The 20091-nt window shown below is 53.1% G+C and overlaps 11 protein-coding genes across 11 annotated transcripts; 7 read left to right on the forward strand and 4 right to left on the reverse strand.

The window, feature by feature from the left end:
• Positions 1-85: 85 nt before the first annotated feature.
• SODALDRAFT_326138 (3-dehydroshikimate dehydratase) lies at positions 86-1620 on the reverse strand. Its single transcript, XM_028610097.1, has one exon. The coding sequence runs from the start codon at positions 1309-1311 to the stop codon at positions 232-234; it is 1080 nt and encodes a 359-aa protein (XP_028469772.1). The 5' UTR covers positions 1312-1620; the 3' UTR covers positions 86-231.
• A 1234-nt stretch (positions 1621-2854) lies between these two features.
• On the forward strand, positions 2855-3278 carry SODALDRAFT_374354 (hypothetical protein; the record flags this gene model as incomplete). The annotated part of the gene is made up of 2 exons (XM_028614670.1): positions 2855-2902; positions 2971-3278. A coding segment is annotated over exon 2 (156 nt), but the record flags the coding sequence as incomplete, so codon positions are not given.
• Positions 3279-3420: 142 nt separating this feature from the next.
• On the forward strand, positions 3421-4478 carry SODALDRAFT_391039 (hypothetical protein). Its single transcript, XM_028615245.1, has one exon. The coding sequence runs from the start codon at positions 3551-3553 to the stop codon at positions 4154-4156; it is 606 nt and encodes a 201-aa protein (XP_028469774.1). The 5' UTR covers positions 3421-3550; the 3' UTR covers positions 4157-4478.
• Positions 4479-5008: 530 nt separating this feature from the next.
• On the forward strand, positions 5009-5599 carry SODALDRAFT_318752 (hypothetical protein; the record flags this gene model as incomplete). The annotated part of the gene is made up of 1 exon (XM_028609400.1): positions 5009-5599. One exon carries the CDS (start codon positions 5009-5011, stop codon positions 5597-5599), a length of 591 nt encoding a protein of 196 aa, XP_028469775.1.
• An 815-nt stretch (positions 5600-6414) lies between these two features.
• On the forward strand, positions 6415-6915 carry SODALDRAFT_318753 (hypothetical protein; the record flags this gene model as incomplete). The annotated part of the gene is made up of 1 exon (XM_028609401.1): positions 6415-6915. One exon carries the CDS (start codon positions 6415-6417, stop codon positions 6913-6915), a length of 501 nt encoding a protein of 166 aa, XP_028469776.1.
• Positions 6916-7198: 283 nt separating this feature from the next.
• Positions 7199-8457, reverse strand: SODALDRAFT_326141 (hypothetical protein). Its single transcript, XM_028610098.1, has 2 exons — positions 8066-8457; positions 7199-7876 (listed from the first exon to the last, which is right to left on the reverse strand). The coding sequence occupies exons 1-2, from the start codon at positions 8323-8325 to the stop codon at positions 7360-7362; spliced, it is 777 nt and encodes a 258-aa protein (XP_028469777.1). The 5' UTR covers positions 8326-8457; the 3' UTR covers positions 7199-7359.
• Positions 8424-10142, reverse strand: SODALDRAFT_4426 (hypothetical protein). Its single transcript, XM_028615377.1, has 2 exons — positions 9057-10142; positions 8424-8981 (listed from the first exon to the last, which is right to left on the reverse strand). Exons 1-2 carry the CDS (start codon positions 9973-9975, stop codon positions 8779-8781), a joined length of 1122 nt encoding a protein of 373 aa, XP_028469778.1. The 5' UTR covers positions 9976-10142; the 3' UTR covers positions 8424-8778.
• A 1763-nt stretch (positions 10143-11905) lies between these two features.
• On the forward strand, positions 11906-12675 carry SODALDRAFT_341584 (hypothetical protein). Its single transcript, XM_028613044.1, has 2 exons — positions 11906-12234; positions 12293-12675. Exons 1-2 carry the CDS (start codon positions 11945-11947, stop codon positions 12537-12539), a joined length of 537 nt encoding a protein of 178 aa, XP_028469779.1. The 5' UTR covers positions 11906-11944; the 3' UTR covers positions 12540-12675.
• A 261-nt stretch (positions 12676-12936) lies between these two features.
• Positions 12937-14582, forward strand: SODALDRAFT_354092 (glycosyl transferase group 1; the record flags this gene model as incomplete). Its single annotated transcript, XM_028613685.1, has 2 exons — positions 12937-14500; positions 14548-14582. 2 exons carry the CDS (start codon positions 12937-12939, stop codon positions 14580-14582), a joined length of 1599 nt encoding a protein of 532 aa, XP_028469780.1.
• Positions 14583-16160: 1578 nt separating this feature from the next.
• Positions 16161-16779, forward strand: SODALDRAFT_4521 (hypothetical protein). The gene has a single exon (XM_028615385.1). The coding sequence runs from the start codon at positions 16367-16369 to the stop codon at positions 16694-16696; it is 330 nt and encodes a 109-aa protein (XP_028469781.1). The 5' UTR covers positions 16161-16366; the 3' UTR covers positions 16697-16779.
• On the reverse strand, positions 16780-17677 carry SODALDRAFT_4520 (hypothetical protein). The gene has a single exon (XM_028615384.1). The coding sequence runs from the start codon at positions 17382-17384 to the stop codon at positions 16863-16865; it is 522 nt and encodes a 173-aa protein (XP_028469782.1). The 5' UTR covers positions 17385-17677; the 3' UTR covers positions 16780-16862.
• Positions 17678-20091: the final 2414 nt, after the last annotated feature.

Here is a 20091-nt window from a genome sequence, read left to right on the forward strand (position 1 = left end):
GTGGCCAGAAATTGGTAAACCGTCTTGAATTTTGTAGTCAACATGATCTGAAATACATTATGTTCTAATTGATGGTAAAAACCCTATGCATATGTGGCTGTCCTTATTCGTGCTCGCTTCTTGTCGTTGCGTAACATGCCTTTGCCCCTGTCCCGGGTAAAACAGAAAAGAGTTGACAACTCCCTCGTCACGTCCGTCTACCAAAGTCGTCCGTCAGCCCGCTGCCCATCCTCACAGCGACGCCGTCATCATCATGGTATCCTCTGCCTCAACCAACCGCATATCGCGAACCAGCTTCACCCAAGACAAAGCCCCCCTCTGGGCCAGCTCCTCAGGAACAGCCGGATCCTCGTCGACGATGCGCCGGTGAAACAATTCCAAGCTAACCCACCCCTCAAACCCAAGCCCCTGGAAAATGGCCGCCGCCATCTCCCTCACGGGGAGGTAAGCACCCCTCGAAGTCTCGCCGTAGAACAGCCGGCAATTGCGCGACCACATCATCCTAGGCGGCTGCTCCCCATTCCAGAACGCGTGGCCGGGGCGCAACGGCTCGCGCAACCGCTCCGCATCAACGACCTGCACGTAGAACACCCGCGCCGGGTCGACCGAGGCGACAAGCCGCCCCATGGACGCGCGAACCGCCTCCTCCGCATTCGAAATCGAACCCGAACCGGCCAAGCCAGTCTCGGCCGCGGGATCCGCGTAGATCCGTCCCGCCATGTTGAACGTATCGAGACAAAGCCCGAAATTGGGCCGGTCGACCCGGCAGACCACGTCCCAGCTCTCCTCCCACGTGTCGACGCGGGTACCCCACGCCAAGCTCTCGAACGTAAGACGCACAGGCGGGGACGCGGCGGCGGCGGCGGCCAGGTCGGCGATCTCGCGCAGGTCCGCGACGTGGAGGTCGAGGTCCGGCGAGACCTGGTCGGCGGGGAGGACGTTGGAGGCGACGGCGATGAGGGAGGTGCCGAGGGCGTGGCAGAGGCGGAGCCAGAGGCGGAACTCGTCGACGCGGCGGGCGTGGTGGGCGCGGTCGACGAGGCCTTCGTAGTGCTGGAAGGGTTGCAGGTTGAGGATGGTGAGGCGGCGGTCGGCGCAGAGCTGACGCACGTACCGCGCGGCGGCGAGCTGGTTGGCTACGACGGAGGCGCCGCCTTCGGGGAAGCGGTCGGCCATGTCCATGAGGTCTTCGTGCCAGAGCTCGATGCCGCCGTAGTTGTACTTGGCGGCCATGTCGAGTTTGTGCTCCAGGGTGTGGCCGGCCCAGCACCGGCCGAGGGAGACGGTGCTGATGGCTAGACGGCAGGGCATGGTGGCTTTCGTTGGAATTGGGCTTGAGGTCTATCAAGAGGGATGTATGGAGTCTGGAACGAATGTAACTTCTCAGAAGTTTGAAGCTTCTCAGGGTGATGGGGGAGTGTTGATAGAGCTGGAGAGGGAGAGAGTCTTATAAGACGGGACGATTGCGAGAGAAAGACCAAAAAGGCTCGAGCGAAGACGTAGGAGAATAAGTAGGAGAAGAGGGACGTGCGAACAGGGGAAAACAGGGAAGAGTGGTTCACGATTTTATCTATTCAAACAAAATGAGCAGAAGCAAAGGCTTGAATGGAGTACTCGTAGGGTATATGCAGAGAATATGCAAGGATAGACGGCAAAGCAACATGTGAGTAGAAACCGAGGGCAGAGAAGATGAGACTAAAAGCCACAGATAAGCCGGGAATGTATGTACGATGTAAGGACGCGTGAGGAAACCAACGTCTCGGTCTCGGTCTCGGTCTCGGTCTCGCCTGATACTGGGAACACGGCGGGGGCCTGGTCGAGATTAGCGCTGTATGATGACGAGTCCAGGATATTGAGTAACAGAAGATTCTACGAGAGTGTAAACGTAGCGAGGGAAGAATGCACCGGAGGGGGTATCACTATATGCTGGTAACATGACGGGGGGAAGATGCGAGGGTTCCAACTTCCAAGAACCAACTTTCAAGGAAAACGTGGGAGAGAACAAAAAAAACAAAGGAGACCATATAGTACTGGCAGTGTAGTGTAGAACATAACGGCCCCAGCCGGGTACAGACAGCAAAAAATAGGCTCGTTGCACGACGTATTCGCACAACGACTGTTTCTCCCTCTCTCTGCCGTGCAGTCCGTGACTCCCCGTACTCGCCTATCCGAGGACCAGGCTGCGGCGTGGCGAGAAGAGGGAACAAAAAAACGGGATGAACGTTCGCCCTCTGGTCTGTCAGACTTGGCTGTCGTGGACCCCGGGGTCCCCTATCTCTTGATTTCTCTTGTCTGTCGTGCAGCGCTGTGCTCATGTTGGCTGAGGTCAGCTGGAAAGCGAAAGCCGAAAGCGCATTTGGCCGAAGGTAACCGATCAGAATTTCATCATTATCATAATCATCGGGATTCTTAAAGCTCGAAGACACGGCGGGGGGTGGAGGTGAAGGATGAAATGTGTAATGACTTATCCTTGGATGGAAATAGGAGGCGTTGCCGCGTTGGTGTTGGATGTTCGTCAAGGTGAAGTTCGGTGAAGAACATGTGTTGTAAATGTGGGTCCAATTCTATATACTGATTGGTCAATATAGTTACCGCCTACTGTGGGTCTTACGGAATTACGGATAGGTACGTAATTACTTGGCGTGAAGTACCCATAATCCCCAGCCACAACCGTCGGTGTACAACGTACAAAGTAATAGTAGATACCGTGGCAGTGGCGGATGATAATAATTGAGGCTGGTGAACACGTGAAAGACGTCATGGTGGATGACTAACAAACATGCCAATGTCTCCCGCCCAGCCCTTGTTTCAACAATCATCAAGCGACATGATCAATTCATGAGCATTTGGACAACGTACACATACACAGCTTCTTGATCTCACAAACTTAGTACTTAGTCTCGTAAGTCTATCTCTTCCTGGTAAGTACCTGTATATAAGAACTCAGAAACCGAGCTGACATGTCCTTAGCATCATATCGCACATTATACCTTATCAGTTGTAACTTATACCTGCACACATATAAGAAGCCAGGGGAAACAAGGGAGGGAGACCGCGACCTCCACAACTCCAGCACTCGTCAACCGGCTGATCCTGCTCCTTTACGGTTTACCATTCACAATGGACAAGGGAAATGGCCCTGGACGACTACCGAGGCAGGAGCGCGAGTTTGCGCCGTGGGAACTCAAGTTCTTCGACACCGTCGCCAAGATCCACTGGGCGCTCTTCTATTTCATGACCTTCATCATGATCGCCGGCTTCGTCGCAGGCTTTATCAAGTTCATTTATAACTGGCGGGCAAAGAGCACTTCGCGGGACCTTGAGGGGAAGAAGAAGATATGAGCACTGTCCTGTGAGCCTGTAAGGTGACTAAGGGGCTGGTTCGTGGACGGTGGCGGGGGATGCGCCCGTATGAGCAGCGGCCGGGTGAACTTTACTTTACTCCCAACGATCTAAAGATGCTTGGAAGTAACTTTATGTATGTAATGTAGATGGTTCTTCATGGTCAAATTTGGGCGCCAGGTACTAATTGTACCCTATACTTGAAGCCATGACTGAGTTTGGGTCCTCACAGCGATGGTCCATGGTCCTGGACGCCCCTTTAAAACCCCCAGTGCCTTTAAAGATCCCTTCTTCAGCTGGCCATCTCCTGTCTCACCTCCCTACCTTATACTTCACCTCGATTGACGCTCCCACCAAGATACCAAGATACCACGAACCCGAACCCGAAGCAAGAAGCAGAAACACCATTGTCAACCAGAACCCCGAACAAAACATTCTACAAAATGGGCTTCATTCTTTACGTGATCGAAATCTTCGACATTGCGCACATGGACCTTTACAACCAAGTTGCCACCATTTTCCCCTTCTGGATCGCCCTCCCCTTGTCGACGTATCTCTTCCTCCTGTTGATCGTTTTCATGTGGAATTTCAACGACATCTGCATCAATGCCGCCTCTCGAAAAATCTCAGGCTGGCTGCGCAAGAGGAGGGCGAATGGAACACGTCAAACTGTTGGGCAGGACCTCGAGAAGGGCCTATGCGCCGGGGGAGGACCAGAGAGCACGTCACGCTTGCAGCCCCATACTGTGAAGGACGGGATACGAGAGAAGGTCGGCGCATAAGCTGTCCAATATCGAGGAGCGGGAGCCCATGAGAGCGGGGTGGACATTGAGAAGAATGGGCTTTCCAGACAAATGTTAATTCAAGCACCTGAATCGAAAGCATTGAGTCTTGGTTGTTAGAATCCTAGCACTTTCTTTCTTTTTTTCTTCTTTTTTTTTTCTTCTTTTTTTTTCTTCTTGTTTAAAAAACCCCCATCTCGATACGTAGTCTTGGTGCAAGTTGGCTCCCTCTCGGATCAGCATGGAATACCTGCAGCCAGGAGACGCCCTCCAGGCTCCAGGCGAGGCTCTCGACTCATGTTGAAGGTGGCGTTTGCTGCGCAAGTCACACATCAAGCCATGAGTTGAAAAATGGATTGACCTGCTGCCCTCGGGAGGCGTAGTTAAGTCCAAAATGTAGTCAAAGTTCAGCGCCGAGAGTCGAGACAGCCACGGCGACGCCCTTAAAATGAAGACGAGCTGTTCTATGCGTAACTGTGCTACCCATCTCAGGAGAGTTCGGGGATCGGGATCCAAAATGTTATAAGTTGAGGTGTCAGCACCCTGGCCACAACTCTCAACTTATTCTTCTTTAGTCGTCTAACAACGGATTTCTTTACCAGATATCCCACGCCCATCGCTATCATCCGTCTCTTCTGAGTCCTCCCTCGGTTCATATCGTAAGTCATCATCACTAACTCCCACTCCCAATATCCTACATAGCCTCAAGGGGGAAAAAAAAAAAAAAAAAAAAAAAAGAAATAAAAAAATGCTTGAAGCCGACGCCCAACTTTCAAACAGTGTCTCTGACCCAAAACCTCGACAGTCAAGACAACCCCCGTTCGCCCAAGATGGGGAGTCAAATTTCCAGTCCACGGCAGAGGGGGTGCGCCTGCCCCCAAAAAATGAGGAAGCTTGCCGCGGAGAAAGCCAAAGGCAAAAACGCAGCGGCGCGAGCCAAAAAGGCATTGGAGGGATGCAAAAGGGCAAAGCTCCGAGAAAAACAGACAGGGAAGATACTCCAGAAAAGAGCCGACATGGACGCCAAGGACCTATACGGCAATCACATACTGTTTGGCCAGAAAGGGCCCAGGGGGGTGACGTCGGGCAACCCGGACGACCCCGGCGGCCCCGGCCTCGCCGCCCACAACCTCGTCGTCGCCACGTTCATGCTTCTCGCCGTGCTTGTCCTCTTATGCTTCGGCCTCTATCTGCAGAGAACATTCTGCAAGAGGAGAAAGTCTCGTGTCAGGCAGGGAGCTGACGTCCGAAAGCAACACGGGGAGCTTCCCCGTGACGCCGAGACGTATAACGACGGTCTCGAGTTGGGACTCCCACATGAGGCCGAGTATAAAAACGACCCAATATCGGAAAAGATGGAGAGTGGCGTGACGTTCGGCGGGCGCGAGTATGAGACTGTCACCGGGGTCACGGGTTTCAACACTTCTCCGTCGTGGACGTGGACGACGCCGACCGTCGGGCCCATTACTTCTTAGACTACATGTTATTACGAGCCCGCGCCATTGTGTGACGCCCAGTTCTGGGACTATGGACAGTGATGTGATTGTCCCCCGTTGATCAAAATAGGAGGATATATCATATAACGGTCTTTCTTCTTTTTCTAAGAAATAATAAACAGTATCCAAGGTACAACTTATAAGCTATGCTCTGTTGAGTCTCCTCGTTGCTTCCGGCCCTCCGCATCCCCCCCGACAGCGTAACTTGGAAGCTGTCACGTATATTCACGCCATGGAAGGTAACCATCTATACCACAAGATCCTTCTCTTTAGTTGTCACGTTGTGGCATATCCGTAAATTTCGTACTTTTGGTTTCGGCGAGGCGAGGATTAATACAGACTAGAGGCGCCGTGGCTTGGGCTGGGCGGGAGACTCTGAGGACTGAACTAAGAGTCAAGGCCGATCTGAAAGTAAAAGGCCAACACGACGGACGTGGCTGAGACGCTGGGTCGGGGATCAAAATGACCTGACTACACATCTTCTCAACTACAAGTTCGGAGTGTAGCCCCAAGTGAAAACTTTACTGAGTACACCGTAAGCTCTCCAAGTTCGACCATCTGGTCCACGCACACCAGAGGATCTATTTTCCTTCCCATGCGTATGATGTGGGACGCCACGTGGAAGAAAGGATAATCAAAAGGCTCCAGGGACTCATTATATCAACCGAGAACCCGTCGTTCCATCGAGTCCTCTCCTCTTCTAAACGCTTACTCAAAGTTCTCCTTCCAAAACTACACGGGTCGACACCCCTTTTACCCAACTACCCAGCAAATTACAGACATCGCCACCGACCATGGCGCCTACCATAGCTCCCTGCCAACCGTCCAACGACAAAAAGATGGCCGAGTTTTACAAAAATCACTATGGCCAGTACCAAACGATTTACTGGCTCGCCTTGACAGTTCTCCTTTTGATCGGCATGGCCGTCACATGGCACCTATGCCGTATGTGTGTGCGCAGAGCAGACAAGAATGAACAAGAGCGCCTCCAGGCCGAGCAGAACGGCTCCAACGCCCCCAACAAGAAGACGCCTTGGTCCCAGCGGTTCTGCAGACTAGACGACCCACGATCGGGGGATCTCGAACTGGGAGGACGAGGTGGACGAGGTGGACGACCGCATGCCGATGACAGCCACAACCACGACCGGCCTGCCCAGGATCCCTCGGCGACGTCTCCGACGCCCCCTGCGCCGGCATATGGCAGCCTGAGGACTAGGGACAGGGACAGACGCAGTGGTGCTGGGTCTCGAATCTCTCGATCCCATCAGCGCACGCCTCCTCCCAGTTATGCGTGATTTGGCAGGATCACCGTTCCAGTCTGGACCGTGGACATCGAACCCTAAGCTCCTGACGAGACTCTTTGGATTGCTGCAGCTTTCATGAGGGAGCTAAAGCCGTATACCATGAGCTGTTGGAAATGGATAATTTCGAGATGCCGGAGCAAGGATTGGCTATATGGTTGTCGACGGTCGTTGAGCATGCAGAGATAGATAGGGATGATGGTTGCCTTCTCTTCTTCAGGCGGTCAGACCAATACAGGGCAATAGTAGTCAAGAATAAGATCATTCAAACATCAAACTTGCCCTATCATACGCTGCTACGCAGTTCTACTTCCTTGACGTGCATTGAGTAATCTCGTATAATGGCGAAAGCCAGTTGAGCTCATTGAAACAATTTGTCCCATTCAATCTCAAAACAGTAGACACCAAACTCCATTCTTCCCACACCATACAATCAACTCACGGAAGCCCAATCAACCTCCTAAACATCGGATTCTCCAACAGCCGCACCCTAGGCAGCCTTCCCACCTTCGCCCCCTCCGTCCCCCCCTCAGCCAGCTGGGCCTCGTACTTCCCCAACGCAAGCCCCGTCAAGAACCGCCCCAGCGGCTCACTAGGCGCATACATCGCGGGGACCAGAACCCGATTCGCCGCAAAGCCCAACCGCTTCAGGACCCCATCGCGGGGGACGACCTTCAACACGGCCTCGTGGCCCGTCGGGTCGACCGTCGATGCCCGGAGCGAATCGACGACGAACCGCCCCTGGGACTGGGCCGCGATCTCGGAGAGCCGCGCTTCGGTTTGGCCCTTTGTGCGGGCGTAGAGGGGGTGGAAGGGACCCGGCTTCTGGGTCGCGAAGGCGCCCGAGACGAAGACGAAGCGGAACGGGTCTTTCTCCGTGGTTTCCGTGGCTAGGGAGGAGGAAAAGGCCGATGCGGCTGCTGTGGGGTAGTCTTTGGTGATTCTGAGGTACTCTCTGGACCTTTTATGTTAGACACATCAACTCTGCGCCATCATGTGCCCCGTGCTGTGGTCCCATATCGTATATGGATGAAGTTGTCGATTGATACGAGACACGAGAAAGGAGGAAAGCAAAACGAAAAAAATAAAAAGAAAAAAGACAGATGCATTATAGTACGGAAAATTGTCCGGGACTCTCACTCACTCTTTACCGACAGTCATCGGGCGAACTCCCAGCGCCCACACTACCCCCTGGGCACCTTTAAGCTGCTCCAGCACTTCGGGCGGATATTGCGCGAAATCCTCGTGGATGATGACGTGGACACGCGGGTCCTGTGCCTGGTCCGCAAGCGGCACGGGCCGGCGCGAAAGGATGGAGATGGTGGTCACCTCCTTATTCTTCAACATGGCGTCCAGCACGCTGGACCCGACGACTCCCGTGGCGCCAGTGAGAATGAGGTGCATCGCGGGGAAACGGCGGTGGGTAAGAGGTGCACGTGAAGAAAAGAAGAAACAAAGTCAGGTTGTTTTGGGTAGTTGAGGGAAAATAAGCAGACGTTTTTAAATTTAGCATGTCGCCTGCTTCTTCGAGGGTCGGGGCCCCTGGCCGCTGGCGTGGAGGACAGGATGATGCATAATGTTCCCCCAACGCAATGTAACGCAGCACGTTGGTCACGCTGCATGCATGTCCTCGCTTGAAGATTTAACGCCAATCATGTTTGTACGCGTTCTCAAATAGCCCCATGTGTCAAGGGACGTCAGGAGAAAACACATTGGCCGGTTTATGCCTGGTTATCTGTCTTGTCAGGAGGGAACAGTATTAGTGAGGACAGGCAAAAGAAGTGGTTGGAAAGCCATGATCCATCGACCATAATGCTGTGCTATTAAAATATCCGCATCCAATCGGCGACAGGACATCTACATCACGATCGTAGCGACCGTCACTACTGTTACAATCGCGCCAGCCCAGCAGCCCACAGCCGTGATCGGCCTAGATGCGGCCGACTGACCCGGCAACAAGGGCCTGGCCGCCTGGACACGCACGTTGGCGGCGACCGAATCCTTCGCGGGGATGTACTCTTCGGGGGTGAAATTACACTGCCGCATAATCGTCGACATCGCTATATACATAACATAACCAGTGGTCAGTACAGTACTGTCTCACGAGGTATGGAAGGGGTCTCGGAAGAACTCACGACCATCTGGGTCGTTCATCTGCTCAATGCAGTCAGCGCATAGGGCTATCACCCGCGCGACGTCAAAGCTGTCGTTGGAGCAAGTACAGGCCGTTTCGAGGCCCTCTGCCTCCCGCTGCGCCCCCTGGTCGGGCAGTGGGCCATCTGCCTCGTCAACAGTATCCTCTGCAGCCTCCTCCTCCTCCTCATCATCGTCGTCAGTGTCGCCACCAATGCCGTTGTCCACGTTGATGACATCCCCAATTCCTACGCCAGTTGCCGGCCCACCGTCGCCTACCGGGAGATTGTATGCGGGAGTCGAGATGATGGCCGTGCTTGCCGTCGTCAAGGCGCTTGTTCGTGAAAGCGATGGAGATGGAGATGAAGAGGGCGACTCGATAATGAGGTTGATGACTGTCGGAGTGGTGGTCGGACGAAGGTCAAGCCTTGTCGTCGGCGTGGTTGGGTGAGTCTGGTGCTGCTGCTGATTGGTGTTGTCGGGAGGGATGGTTCGAAACCCCCCCGGCGCTCCCGCGGCGGGATCTGTTGTCGCAGTGAACGGGATGGTCTTGAACTCTCCGATCACGTTTCCATTGCCGTTTTCACCCACCACGACACCACCGGTGTTACCGCCATCAAAGCCGACATGGACCTGACGCTTGTGGTTCGGTAGTGCCTCTTCGGCTTCCCTTCTCCTGTTGCGGCCCTGGCGCTTTGTGCTATTTGGGCCGCGAAGGCCATCGCCGACTAGTCTCCTCCTCTTCAGGCGGCGCAGCTCCTCAGACGCAGGGGTGTTGACGCGGCAGAGAGAGGTCAGCTCGACTATGGGCCCACAGATATTGGCACAGGCGAAGGGAACATCGTGTGGCCGTAGTTCTTCTGAGAGGACAGCAGCGGCGAAGGAGGCGAGCAGGAAGAGGGTAGCATGATCTGGCTTCATGTTTGGCCAGCGGTACGGGTCTTGAGCAGACCAGAAATAAAACGAGCGTGGCGATAAACGAGTGTGAGGCTACACGACCCGGGGGATATGGGAATCAACCATGAAGCGAGCGAACGCTGGATGGGTTGACATGGAGCAGCAGGCGGTGCTGGGGGCGAGAAGAGAAGGAAAAGGAGAACGGAGATGGACTGGGGCGTCAGGAGAGGTCATACGTGGATCTTCGTAATGGGGAGGGATGGAGGTAGGTAGTCCGTGGGACGATCAAGGGTCTTTCTTGCAGCTGAAACGTCCAAGAGCCCTTCACCATAGACCCTACTGACCACACTTGAGGAGAATGAAGCATGTCCAAGGGTCCATTGCGCGGTGGGATCATGGATGGCCTGTCGTGGCGCGTACGTTGCACAGAAGGGCCGAGATATGCCCTGAGCGATACCATCAACGACACCCGTGTTGGAGATACCTAGCACCGGCCATCTCGACTTTGAGGACTCCAGGTTGGTGGGAAAATAAGAAGTCAAGGGGGCGAAGATGCTTGACCGTGTCGGAGCCCCTGGTGGCTGGTGGCTGGTGCGACCGTGCCCCTTGGTGATGAGACGTGGTGAAACACGATCAGACCGCGGATCAAGACATTGGTTAATCAGATAAAGAGCGGTAGTCTAGGCCCCTTGGCTAGCACCACCACCTGGTTGGAACATCGTGACGAGGCGATGGAGGCTGCGTTCGGAGTGTTGCTTGGATCGGTACGGAGGACGAGGCGGGGGGTAATGGGTATAGATGAGTTGGATATTCCATAATTTCCATCAACCCCGACCGAGCTTCGGAGTCACTGCGGGGGATCGGCCGGGCAGGTTTTCGGCTCTCCAGTCAACGTCCAGACCTATGCCCAGTTGGAGTTGGGTCCTTGAAGAAAACTGGCACGGGAAGAAGATAATAAGAAGAGGCGTGTAACGGTCAATCGATGGCAGCACGGGGGTACCGACAGGAGAGAAATGTCACTTGACATGGATGGGTGCAGGCGTACAGAGGTACAATTGGGAAAAGAAAGAAAGAAAAAAAAGAAGAAGAAAAAAAGTACGGAAAAGTACGAAAAAGAAGACGAAGAAAATGGTGATGGGATGGGGGTGGTTGCAGATAAACTGATGTTGAACTCGGAGGCTGAGCTGAGGGTAGGTGTGGGTCCGAGTGGGGCGAAAAGTTGAGCTGAGGGTTGCTGTGGGGCTATGTACTGAGGTCATATGACTAGATATCTTAGGTAACCACCCTTATAATAGATAGGCAAGGGTTACTATAGGGCTATATATTAAGGTCACGTGACTAAGTATCTTAGGTAACTACCCTTATAATATATATAGGTAGGTAAGGGTTATTATAAGGCTATTTATTAAGGTTACATGACTATATATCTTAGGTAACTACCCTTATAATAAGTAGCTAATATTTATTATAAGGCTATTTATTAAGGTTATATAACTAAATAAATTAAGTAACTACTCTTATACTTTGTAAAAGACTTTATAATAATATAATAACCCTTAGTAGAAATAATCCTTATAATACCTTAAGGTATTTAACGCGATGGCGAAATAGTTCGACCAATTAATTAAAGGCGTAAAGCCCCGTACCTACCCTCAACTTTTTTATCAGCCACGCCCCATATCTACCCTCAGCCCAGCCACCGAGTTCAACATCAGTTTACATGTAACCTCGGATGGGGCCCAATGGCGACTTTGACCAATAATCAGACAATGTGCTCCAAGGAAGGTTTGTGATTGGTGGATGAGTTCTCCTTGGCGCAACTTCCAAGTCGGCAGCAGTTCTACCTAAAGTACCGTATTGACATGTCAGAAGCAACACCTAGGTACGCCCAAGGCTTGGTATCCGAGACAAACTTGTCAGAACCTGGAAGTCTACATACCTACGGAGAAATTAAAGGGTACAGACTGTACGACGATGTCCTGTCAACAAAGCCATGTGGCCCGCTGATTCGCATGGATTTTGTCTTCTTGCAGCTGCGACTTGTCAGGTGCCCTTTGTTGCCGGTACGGATAGTATTAGGCCCCACACTACCACTACACGTGCTCTATACTTCGTAAACTGTTCCTTCCCCTTCGCATCCACGAGTAACGAAGCACCAGCCTCGAGTTTCTGCCCACGCCCTCGCCTGGGGCGTTTCGGCTGGCTGGTTCTTCCTTCCCCTACTTCTATCTTCCTTCCCATGATACCTGCCGTCCGAAGCTTGATTCGACTCCTCAGTGGAAGGTACTGTTAGTCTGTTACCGTATTTCTTGCGTGGATGGCACCTGCTAAACTCCAAAAGTTCACAATCACAACCACTGTCAGATCGAACTTTCCTCCCTCAGGTCAACACTTACGCCGTCGACCGATACCTTACGCATACGATAATGTACATCCACATGTCCTTGGTGACTCGACCACGCGGGGTCGTTCACCTCTGCCCACTGGCATGGCCCTTGGGTAAGGTACCTGATTCTCCCGACCTGCGAAGGTATCAGTACCCGCGGTTGCTCATCATGGCCCACCACGGAGGCGGAATCGATGACTAGGAGGCGATGTAGGGACCATGTGCATTCTCTGTTGGTGCCTGCATGAGTTCTTTCCTTTGGCCCCCCACGGGCTTACTTGGGGACTATGGCCATGTACATCCAGGGCAGCCACAGTGCCGGCAAGGCGGACGTCAAAGTTCGAGATATCAGGTCCCAGTGCCCTGCCGCCCTCATTTTTGCTCTTTCTTGGTGGTTCCTCCCCCCCCTTCTCTCTCTCTCTTTCGCTCGTCCTCTTTTACTCTATGAAAATGATTCATTATACCAGCACGCCGCGACTTTACTTCAAAGACGGCCCTGGACCATATTTCAAACGTCTTCTGGCTGGCTCTTGATGCCTTGTCCTTGGCCCTCTCTGGTTCCACCGCCTAGAGATGGTTAGGACCTCTTGATTACTGCCATGTCCCAACTTCCTCTTCACCACCCCGCCGGCAAGGCACCACGATATCCGTCACACGATTATGCCACCTTTCCAGAAGACCTCCGCGGGAAACGGATACTGCTCTGCACGGAATCCTTCGGCCCCGTCAACGGCGTGAGTCGTACCACTCTGATGCTCGTTGACCATTTGCGAGCCCACGGTGCCTTGGTCGCCGTCGTCGCACCCCTGAACCACACCAAGCACGACACCTTCGCCCCGTCTGCCGCAGAAAAACGGCCAGAGGACGACACGCTGGTAGAGGTCCGTTTGAAAGGATACCCGCTCCCCTTCAACCCGGAGCTATCTGTCGTTTACCCTGTCCGCGTCTCTACTCTCTTCGCCCGCACCTTCGGTCGGGACAACCCCCCAGACCTCATCTACCTCGCAAGCCCGGCCTCTCTCGGCTTCCAGGTCATGCTCCAGGTTCGCCAGCAGCCCCGCGAGAAGCGCGTGCCCATCGTCTGCAACTTCCAGACCGACCTGGCCGGCTACTGCTCCATCCTCTTCCCCCAACCCTTCAGCACCATCGCCGTCTTCGCCTTCGCCCTGGTCCAGAGCTACCTCTTCCGCCACGACTCGGTCAAAACGCTGTTCTATCCCTCCCGTTTCGTCCGTCGCTATCTCGAAGGGCAAGGCGTCCAGCCCGAAAAGATGGAGTTGCTCCGCCGCGGGGTGAACACAAAGGCCTTCTGCCCCGGCCGTCGTTCGGAGAAGCTCCGTCGAGAGATTGCCCCCAATGGTGAGATCATCCTGATCTGCGTCTCCCGCATCGCCGGCGAGAAGGGGTTCGACTTCCTCGCCCAGGCCGCCAAGGAACTCGATGCCCGTGGGCTGCCGTTCAAGCTGTACATCGTCGGCGGTAACCGCAATCCTGACGTCGAGCGGGAGGTGCAAGAGATGTTCGACCCCCTGGTTGACGAGAGCAAAGTCATTTTTGCCGGGTTCAAGTCGGGCGAGGACCTGGCGACCGCCTACGCGTCCGGTGATATCTTCCTTCACTGCTCGGTGACCGAGACGTTCGGGCTCGTCGTGCTCGAATCCATGGCGAGCGGCGTGCCCGTTGTCGCCCGAGACGAGGGCGGACCCAGCGACATCATCGACGACGGCCGATGTGGTCACCTGTTGCCGCCCCAGGACTTGCACGGTTTCGTGGACCGGGTCATGGCGCTAGCGAAGGACCCGGCCCGACGTGCAGCCATGGCTCAGGAAGCGCGATCCCTGGCCTGCGAGGCCACGTGGGAGAAGATCAACAACCAGGTCGCCTGGCGGATGGTCGATACTATCGAGGGACGGCGGAGAGAGCTGGTCCGGGTGGGCCATGCGCAGCACCCGACGCTGTTTGCGAACGCGCGCGCGCTGGTGCAGTTCTACGGGTGGGTGATGATGAATGACGCCGCGCGAGAGGTTATCATATCCTGGATCGTCGATGCGAAAATGGCTGGCGGGCTGGGCATCGTCATCACCTTTTGGCTCTTTACGGGCATCTATCTGGTCTTTACCGAGGTGGCACTCTGGACGAAGGGCCGGCTTCCGAGGCAGACCCGTAGCCGCCGCGGTAGTCCTGCAGGACTGTCATGAATCACTATGCAGGAGCATGGAAAGCGGAATGGCCTACGGAGGACTGATATCTGGGGCGTTTCGGTGTCTGGCGTTTCCACAATACGCCCGATTTTGGGTAGCCGGAGGGAGGCGGAATTGATTGCATTTTTTTTCTTCTATTTTTCCCGAATTTCTCTCCCTCGCTCTCCTTTCCCGTGAGGTTCGTAAATCGTGGTGGGGACCATATGGCGGGACTGGTCTCAGTAAACAGGTGCTTGCAAGTTGCCCGGAAGAGAGATTCCCGGGGGAGAAGGAGGCTAACACACGTGCCTGAGACATCAAATTCGTATTGACCATGTTGATAAACACGTAAACTCGGTCTTGGCTAAGAAATGCCACAATATGGTTTGTAGCTATGAGACCAGAAGCCAATACGAAATGGCAGGGCGGGGCCACCGAGTCGAGAACGCCGGCGGCTTCGGTATCGCTCCTCGCGACAGCGGGAGACGAGTGATCCGAGAGGAAATCGGCCATGGATTCTCCCGCTGGCAATAACTTAAGAGGAGTAATAACGGACCATGGCTGGACCGCAATCGGAGCACAGCATTTTACGGGTAGCCAATAGCGCCAAGCCTCCGTAGTCATGCGAATGAAGAAGCGGCTTGCACCGGTCGATTTTCAACCGAGTCCGGCGGGCCCGGAGCGGGGTCGTCATCCGTGTTGTCAGTCTCTCAAGAGTTGAGACGTATTATGTATAGAGACATCGTGACATCGTCGTCGGCCTATACGCGAATGTCTATAAATGGACCGCCCCCGTCCTCCTCTTCCGCCCGTATTCTGTTTCTACGGCGCTCGGGGCTTCGTTCTGATCCATCTTGACACCTCCGTTTTCCAAATTTCACTCCTCTTTTGTATGGGCACCTCCCAGGCCCCCACGGCCTGTTCCTTTTTGCGTTTGCGCCTCCAGTTCCACAACCGTCATTCATCTGTTCCCGATTTTGCCGTTCTCGGCGACAGTTGAGGGTAACGCCGTAACGCCCAAATATTAATAATTCACTATTCTCTCTTCTGCCAGTCGAGGACTCGAGAGTCGCTCAAATCACGAGAGCACGCTGCACGCACAGCCCACTCGAGTCACTGAACCCCTTCTTTTACGCGTATTGTTGCTTCTTTGTTTTCTTCTTTTTTTTTCTTTTTTTCGGGGGGGGGGGGTTCGTTTTTTCTTTGCCTTTGCCTTGCATTTTCTTTGCACCGTACATTCGAAGAGTACGGTGTAACACTCACCTTGCTATTTTGTTTCCCTGCCGTGGGTAGAGGTATTCTTTGCAGGTTCGAAGAGTTATGGTGTTCCCACGGATAGGCAGATGAGACTCGAGAGATGACTAAGGCCTGGTTTTTTCTTTCTTGGTTCGAGGAGTTAGCGGGTGTTCCCTACAGATGGGCAGGGGACAGCTGGACTGTCCCGATTTGCTTTTCTCCAGATTCGAGGAGTTATGGTGTGCTCCCTAAGGTAGGTACCCATGTGTGGCGTATTAGCGGAGCAAGATCGTGGGTAGAGGAAAGATCGAACATCGGATTTTTTTTCCAAGCTCCGAGATGCGGTCGAAATGGCATCAATATTCTCAGATATATTAAGAAAAGAACTTTAATCCATATAAGTCTCCCTTTGCCCCATAAACTGCTATTTAACGCTACTTAAACTGGCCGCGGCAGCGCAAAATGCTCAAAAAGGGGTTCAAGTGATATCTCTCATTTACGTCCACGTCCCTATTCGTACAAAGTATCGTCGTGACCGGTTCACGGAGCTACTTCGTATCTAGGCGCAGATCTAGGAAGGCCTGGAGGAAGGGAGGGGCGGGTTCGGAGAGAAATGTCTAAGACCTGTCGCTGGGGCCCTGGGGGGGAGCATGCAGTCCTGAACACCATGTGGCTGGCTAGCAGTGGGAAGGAGAGGCCAGAGACTGCGCTCGCGTCAGGATACCAACACCCTACCATGGGGGACGTGATATCCGATCGGATACTGCCCCGTACCATACAACTGGACAAGCCACATGTTTTTTTTTTCCTTTTTTTTTTTTGTCTTCTGGGGAGTCCACGTTGGCACGGCTCAACAGCACTCCAACAGTCTCAGGGTCAGCAAAAACATTTGCTCCAGTCATTACAGTGCGTGTTGTCTTGCGACCAACAGAAGTGCATTTAAGTGTCGTGGAATAAACGTGACCTGCGCATGTCCGTACGAACTCCTCCTCAGCCCTCAGCACCCGGCCTGGCGGAACAACTTGATGAGTAAGTGTTTATGATTGGATATTTTGCGGAAAGTTGACTGGCTGTTGGGTATCTAACAACATCAACGCGCATTTTGTCTTCTATCTTCTTTGTTTTGTGTTTTGTTTTTGTGACAGCCATGCTTTCTTGTGGAAACCGGCTACTCCCCGAGTCGATGCAAGCTTTGTTTTTCGGGTTTGGCAGGCAAGTTGGGTGTTTTGTGAAAGGAGGGGTTTAACGTGACGCAGGTGACGAATGGTTGTTCCCGGTGGTTCAAGACATGCATAACTTGTGTGCACCATGTCGTAGCACTGAACCATTGGACCGTGAAAAAGGGAGACAAGATTGCGAGGAAGAAAAAAAGAAAAAAAGTTTAAAGGTAGCCAAACAAGAAAGAAGGGGAAAGAAAATAAAGGGGCCGAGGGAAGGGACCGAAGATAGTTGAGGGAACTGTACGGATAGAGTGGATGTGTTCGTTGGTGCGGTGCCACAATGATCGATCTCGCGATCTTCCCCAGATTTCTTCGTACTCCACTACCTTGGTAGCTATAAGACCGCCGCAGGTGCTTCGTCTGTATCGTGGTTGGAAAATCCGAGATTTCGTCCAAGGTAGGGTAGGGCATGACGATGGGAATTCAAAGCTGGCTGGCTGGACTGTCACCAATTCCCGGACATGGATGGCACAGACGCAGACTGACAAGGATCCGTATTTACCAGATAAAATCCCGTTGGCCGACATTGGGGGAGGGCAAATTATACAAATTGACCAACCAAGGTCGGGAAATTGAGTACAATATTTCCGTGGCAGCCGTGACAAGGGATACCAAGGAATCCTCCCGCACACGGCGTCACTAAGGCAAGGCCAAGGCCACTCTGTGGCTCGAGTGTTATTCAGGTCACCAAGGGCCGAAATAAAGTGACGGCGATAAGAAAAAAAACAGCGGCCAATCGGCTCGGCAGTTTGTCTTTCCCCAGACACTCCATCTCGGTCACCCATGGCCCTAGTTTCAGTCGACAGTCCCATTCAGCGCCTACCTTACTTGCATACTTCGACAGGACGGAAACGGACAATGAAGTAGCTGGACACCAAGTATTTGATGGCTATGCGATCCGACAAAAAGGCGCGGCATGAGATGAGTGGTAAGGAAGATACTGGGAATGGTGGGCATCGTTGGATGACTGCCCGGACCAACGGGGACCATTACCATGGACCAGGAATGCCCATGGATAAAGTCAGAGTATCGATGAGGGGGTGCAGATATGCCTTGCCAAGTTCGCCGACCGAGCAGAGAAGAAAGGCATACTTAAGTTGTATGTTATAGAGACAAGGGAAACATCATACAACGTACCCCCCATTTCTTATTGGGGGTTGCTGGTGGGGGCATATTGCTTATTCCTCTCGCGGGCCGATGAGGGGCGGGCGGGAGCTGGTCCGGAGAAGACCAAATAAAAGGCAATAGGAGGTGAGTTGGGGGAAGAAGAAAGGGGGGGGAAACTAGGAGGGGAAAAGAAAAAAAAAGAAGAAAAAAATGAAAAAAATGAATTGTAGCTCCGACCAAGAGCTTGGCTGTTAGAATTCTTTATGCGCTTTTACGTGTTAATCGGGACCTTTTTTCCCCTTGCCGTTGAACCCCGGTCGCCGTATAAATTGCACGTACAACTGTAAACCATCCCTGCTCTCAGGTGCCGGTGAGCGCATATCTTTTTCTTTTTTCGAAACACCATACCATTATAGAGGGGTTCAATTCTACAGGACCACCATGAGATGGCGATGTGCGAGTGGTGGGACTCAGGGATGTTCAACAAGGATATCAAGATGCGAAGGTGAGAATCAACACATGACCAGAAACAATGATTGATCTGATCAACCGATCGGGAGGTTCATTAATTTTTTTCTTTCTTCTTTCTTTGTCCCAATTTGACTCGATCACAGTGCTGTCTTTCTTACCAGTGTCTGTGCCTGTGCCTCCTGTCCCGTCTTGTCCACCTCTGCCCCTGGCGATGACGCCCGGCCCAGAGCGAGGTGATCAGAAGAGAAGGTCGAGATTCGTAAGGGGCACGGGTTATACAAGTCCAGTCGGGCATTGACATGAATAGTAAGGTAGGGGGAAAAAAAATCAACTCTAACTTAATATCTCAACAACACGACTAATACCTGCCACTGTCCACCTACCTACTATGATAATGGAAATCGGGTAGAGTCAAGGTATCAACAACATCACTTGGTCCTGTCCACGCGCCGAGTGTTGAAAACAATAAAACAAAAGAAATCATAAACAAATTAAGAAAGAAAAAAAGAAGAAAAAAAGAAAGAAAAAGCAAAGATACCAACCCACACAGCCCAAAAACAAGCAAACATGGATCGGGAAAGACCCCCGTCAACTCTCAAGATCGACACCGGCTCAGCTGCCTCGTTCGCCATCATATCATTTATGAGGAATAGTGGATTTACGAGCGTCTTCCAGCCGACCTAGCGGGCCCTCTCCTGCAGCCTACAGGTGACAAGTGCCCGGTCTGACAGGGAACAGGGGGTGGATCGACAGCCTTTCCCGCCTGCAACTGCAACCTCGACTGCAAGCTCGGTCCAATGCAACCCTCGGCCTTGACCTTGACACGACGGCACCTGCTGGTGGAGGTGGTGGAAGTGGGAAAGGGAGGGGATGCGGGTTGATAGCTAGGTAAGACGCTCCAGGTACTAGTGGGTATGATGTGGGCATACTTCGTGAATCCCTATGGGCATGGAGAAATCTAGTGAGACATGGACATGGGTTGTTCCCACGCAATCAAGGACAAGCAAAAAAAAAAGCAAAAGATGTGCGTAGGTATGTATGTCTCTGTGTGTCTGTGTCTGCTGGTGGGGAGGGGGGGTTCGCGGTGGCAGAGTTGCAAGCGTGGGAAGCCCGGACGCTGGGAGCAAAGCTGAGAGTTGGGTCCGTCCTACACTTCCCCATGAGATGGATGGGCATATTTGCTCCCCTGTCCCAGCAAAGACTTTTGCTTCCTGCTTGCTGCTTGATGTACCCCAGTTTCGACAGCCTCCCCATCAAGTTGTGTGTGTACATATGATGGACTGACTTGGTTCAAATACCCAGGGCCCAGGGATGGATGGGCACTGGGCCTGGCAGGGGGTTCATTTCCATGTCGACATTTCTGGCTTAGACTGTCTCTCTTTCGGTCTCTCAACCCCCAGTGCCGTCCCCTCTCGTTCTCCTTTGTCCACAGTGATCTCATCACCAAAACACCCTTGTCCTGCCCTCCATCTGGCGTGGAGTTAGATCTACGTACGTGGAGTGGATGGAGGAGGACGAGGAACGCCGGCAGGCGTGCATG

Source organism: Sodiomyces alkalinus (assembly GCF_003711515.1).
Source record: "Sodiomyces alkalinus F11 unplaced genomic scaffold SODALscaffold_1, whole genome shotgun sequence".
Classification (NCBI taxonomy): domain Eukaryota; kingdom Fungi; phylum Ascomycota; class Sordariomycetes; order Glomerellales; family Plectosphaerellaceae; genus Sodiomyces; species Sodiomyces alkalinus.

Coding starts and splice junctions, on each gene's coding strand:
- SODALDRAFT_326138 (XM_028610097.1), bottom strand. CDS start 1,311: ATGCCCTGCCGTCTAGCCATCAGCACCGTCTCCCTCGGCCGGTGCTGG.
- SODALDRAFT_4521 (XM_028615385.1), top strand. CDS start 16,367: ATGTCTAAGACCTGTCGCTGGGGCCCTGGGGGGGAGCATGCAGTCCTG.
- SODALDRAFT_4520 (XM_028615384.1), bottom strand. CDS start 17,384: ATGCCCTACCCTACCTTGGACGAAATCTCGGATTTTCCAACCACGATA.
- SODALDRAFT_4426 (XM_028615377.1), bottom strand. CDS start 9,975: ATGAAGCCAGATCATGCTACCCTCTTCCTGCTCGCCTCCTTCGCCGCT. Junction 8,982..9,056: donor GATGAACGACCCAGATGGTC/GTGAGTTCTTCC, acceptor TTATGTATATAG/CGATGTCGACGATTATGCGG.
- SODALDRAFT_391039 (XM_028615245.1), top strand. CDS start 3,551: ATGACTGAGTTTGGGTCCTCACAGCGATGGTCCATGGTCCTGGACGCC.
- SODALDRAFT_326141 (XM_028610098.1), bottom strand. CDS start 8,325: ATGCACCTCATTCTCACTGGCGCCACGGGAGTCGTCGGGTCCAGCGTG. Junction 7,877..8,065: donor CCGATGACTGTCGGTAAAGA/GTGAGTGAGAGT, acceptor TAAAAGGTCCAG/AGAGTACCTCAGAATCACCA.
- SODALDRAFT_341584 (XM_028613044.1), top strand. CDS start 11,945: ATGTGGCCCGCTGATTCGCATGGATTTTGTCTTCTTGCAGCTGCGACT. Junction 12,235..12,292: donor ATTCGACTCCTCAGTGGAAG/GTACTGTTAGTC, acceptor AAACTCCAAAAG/TTCACAATCACAACCACTGT.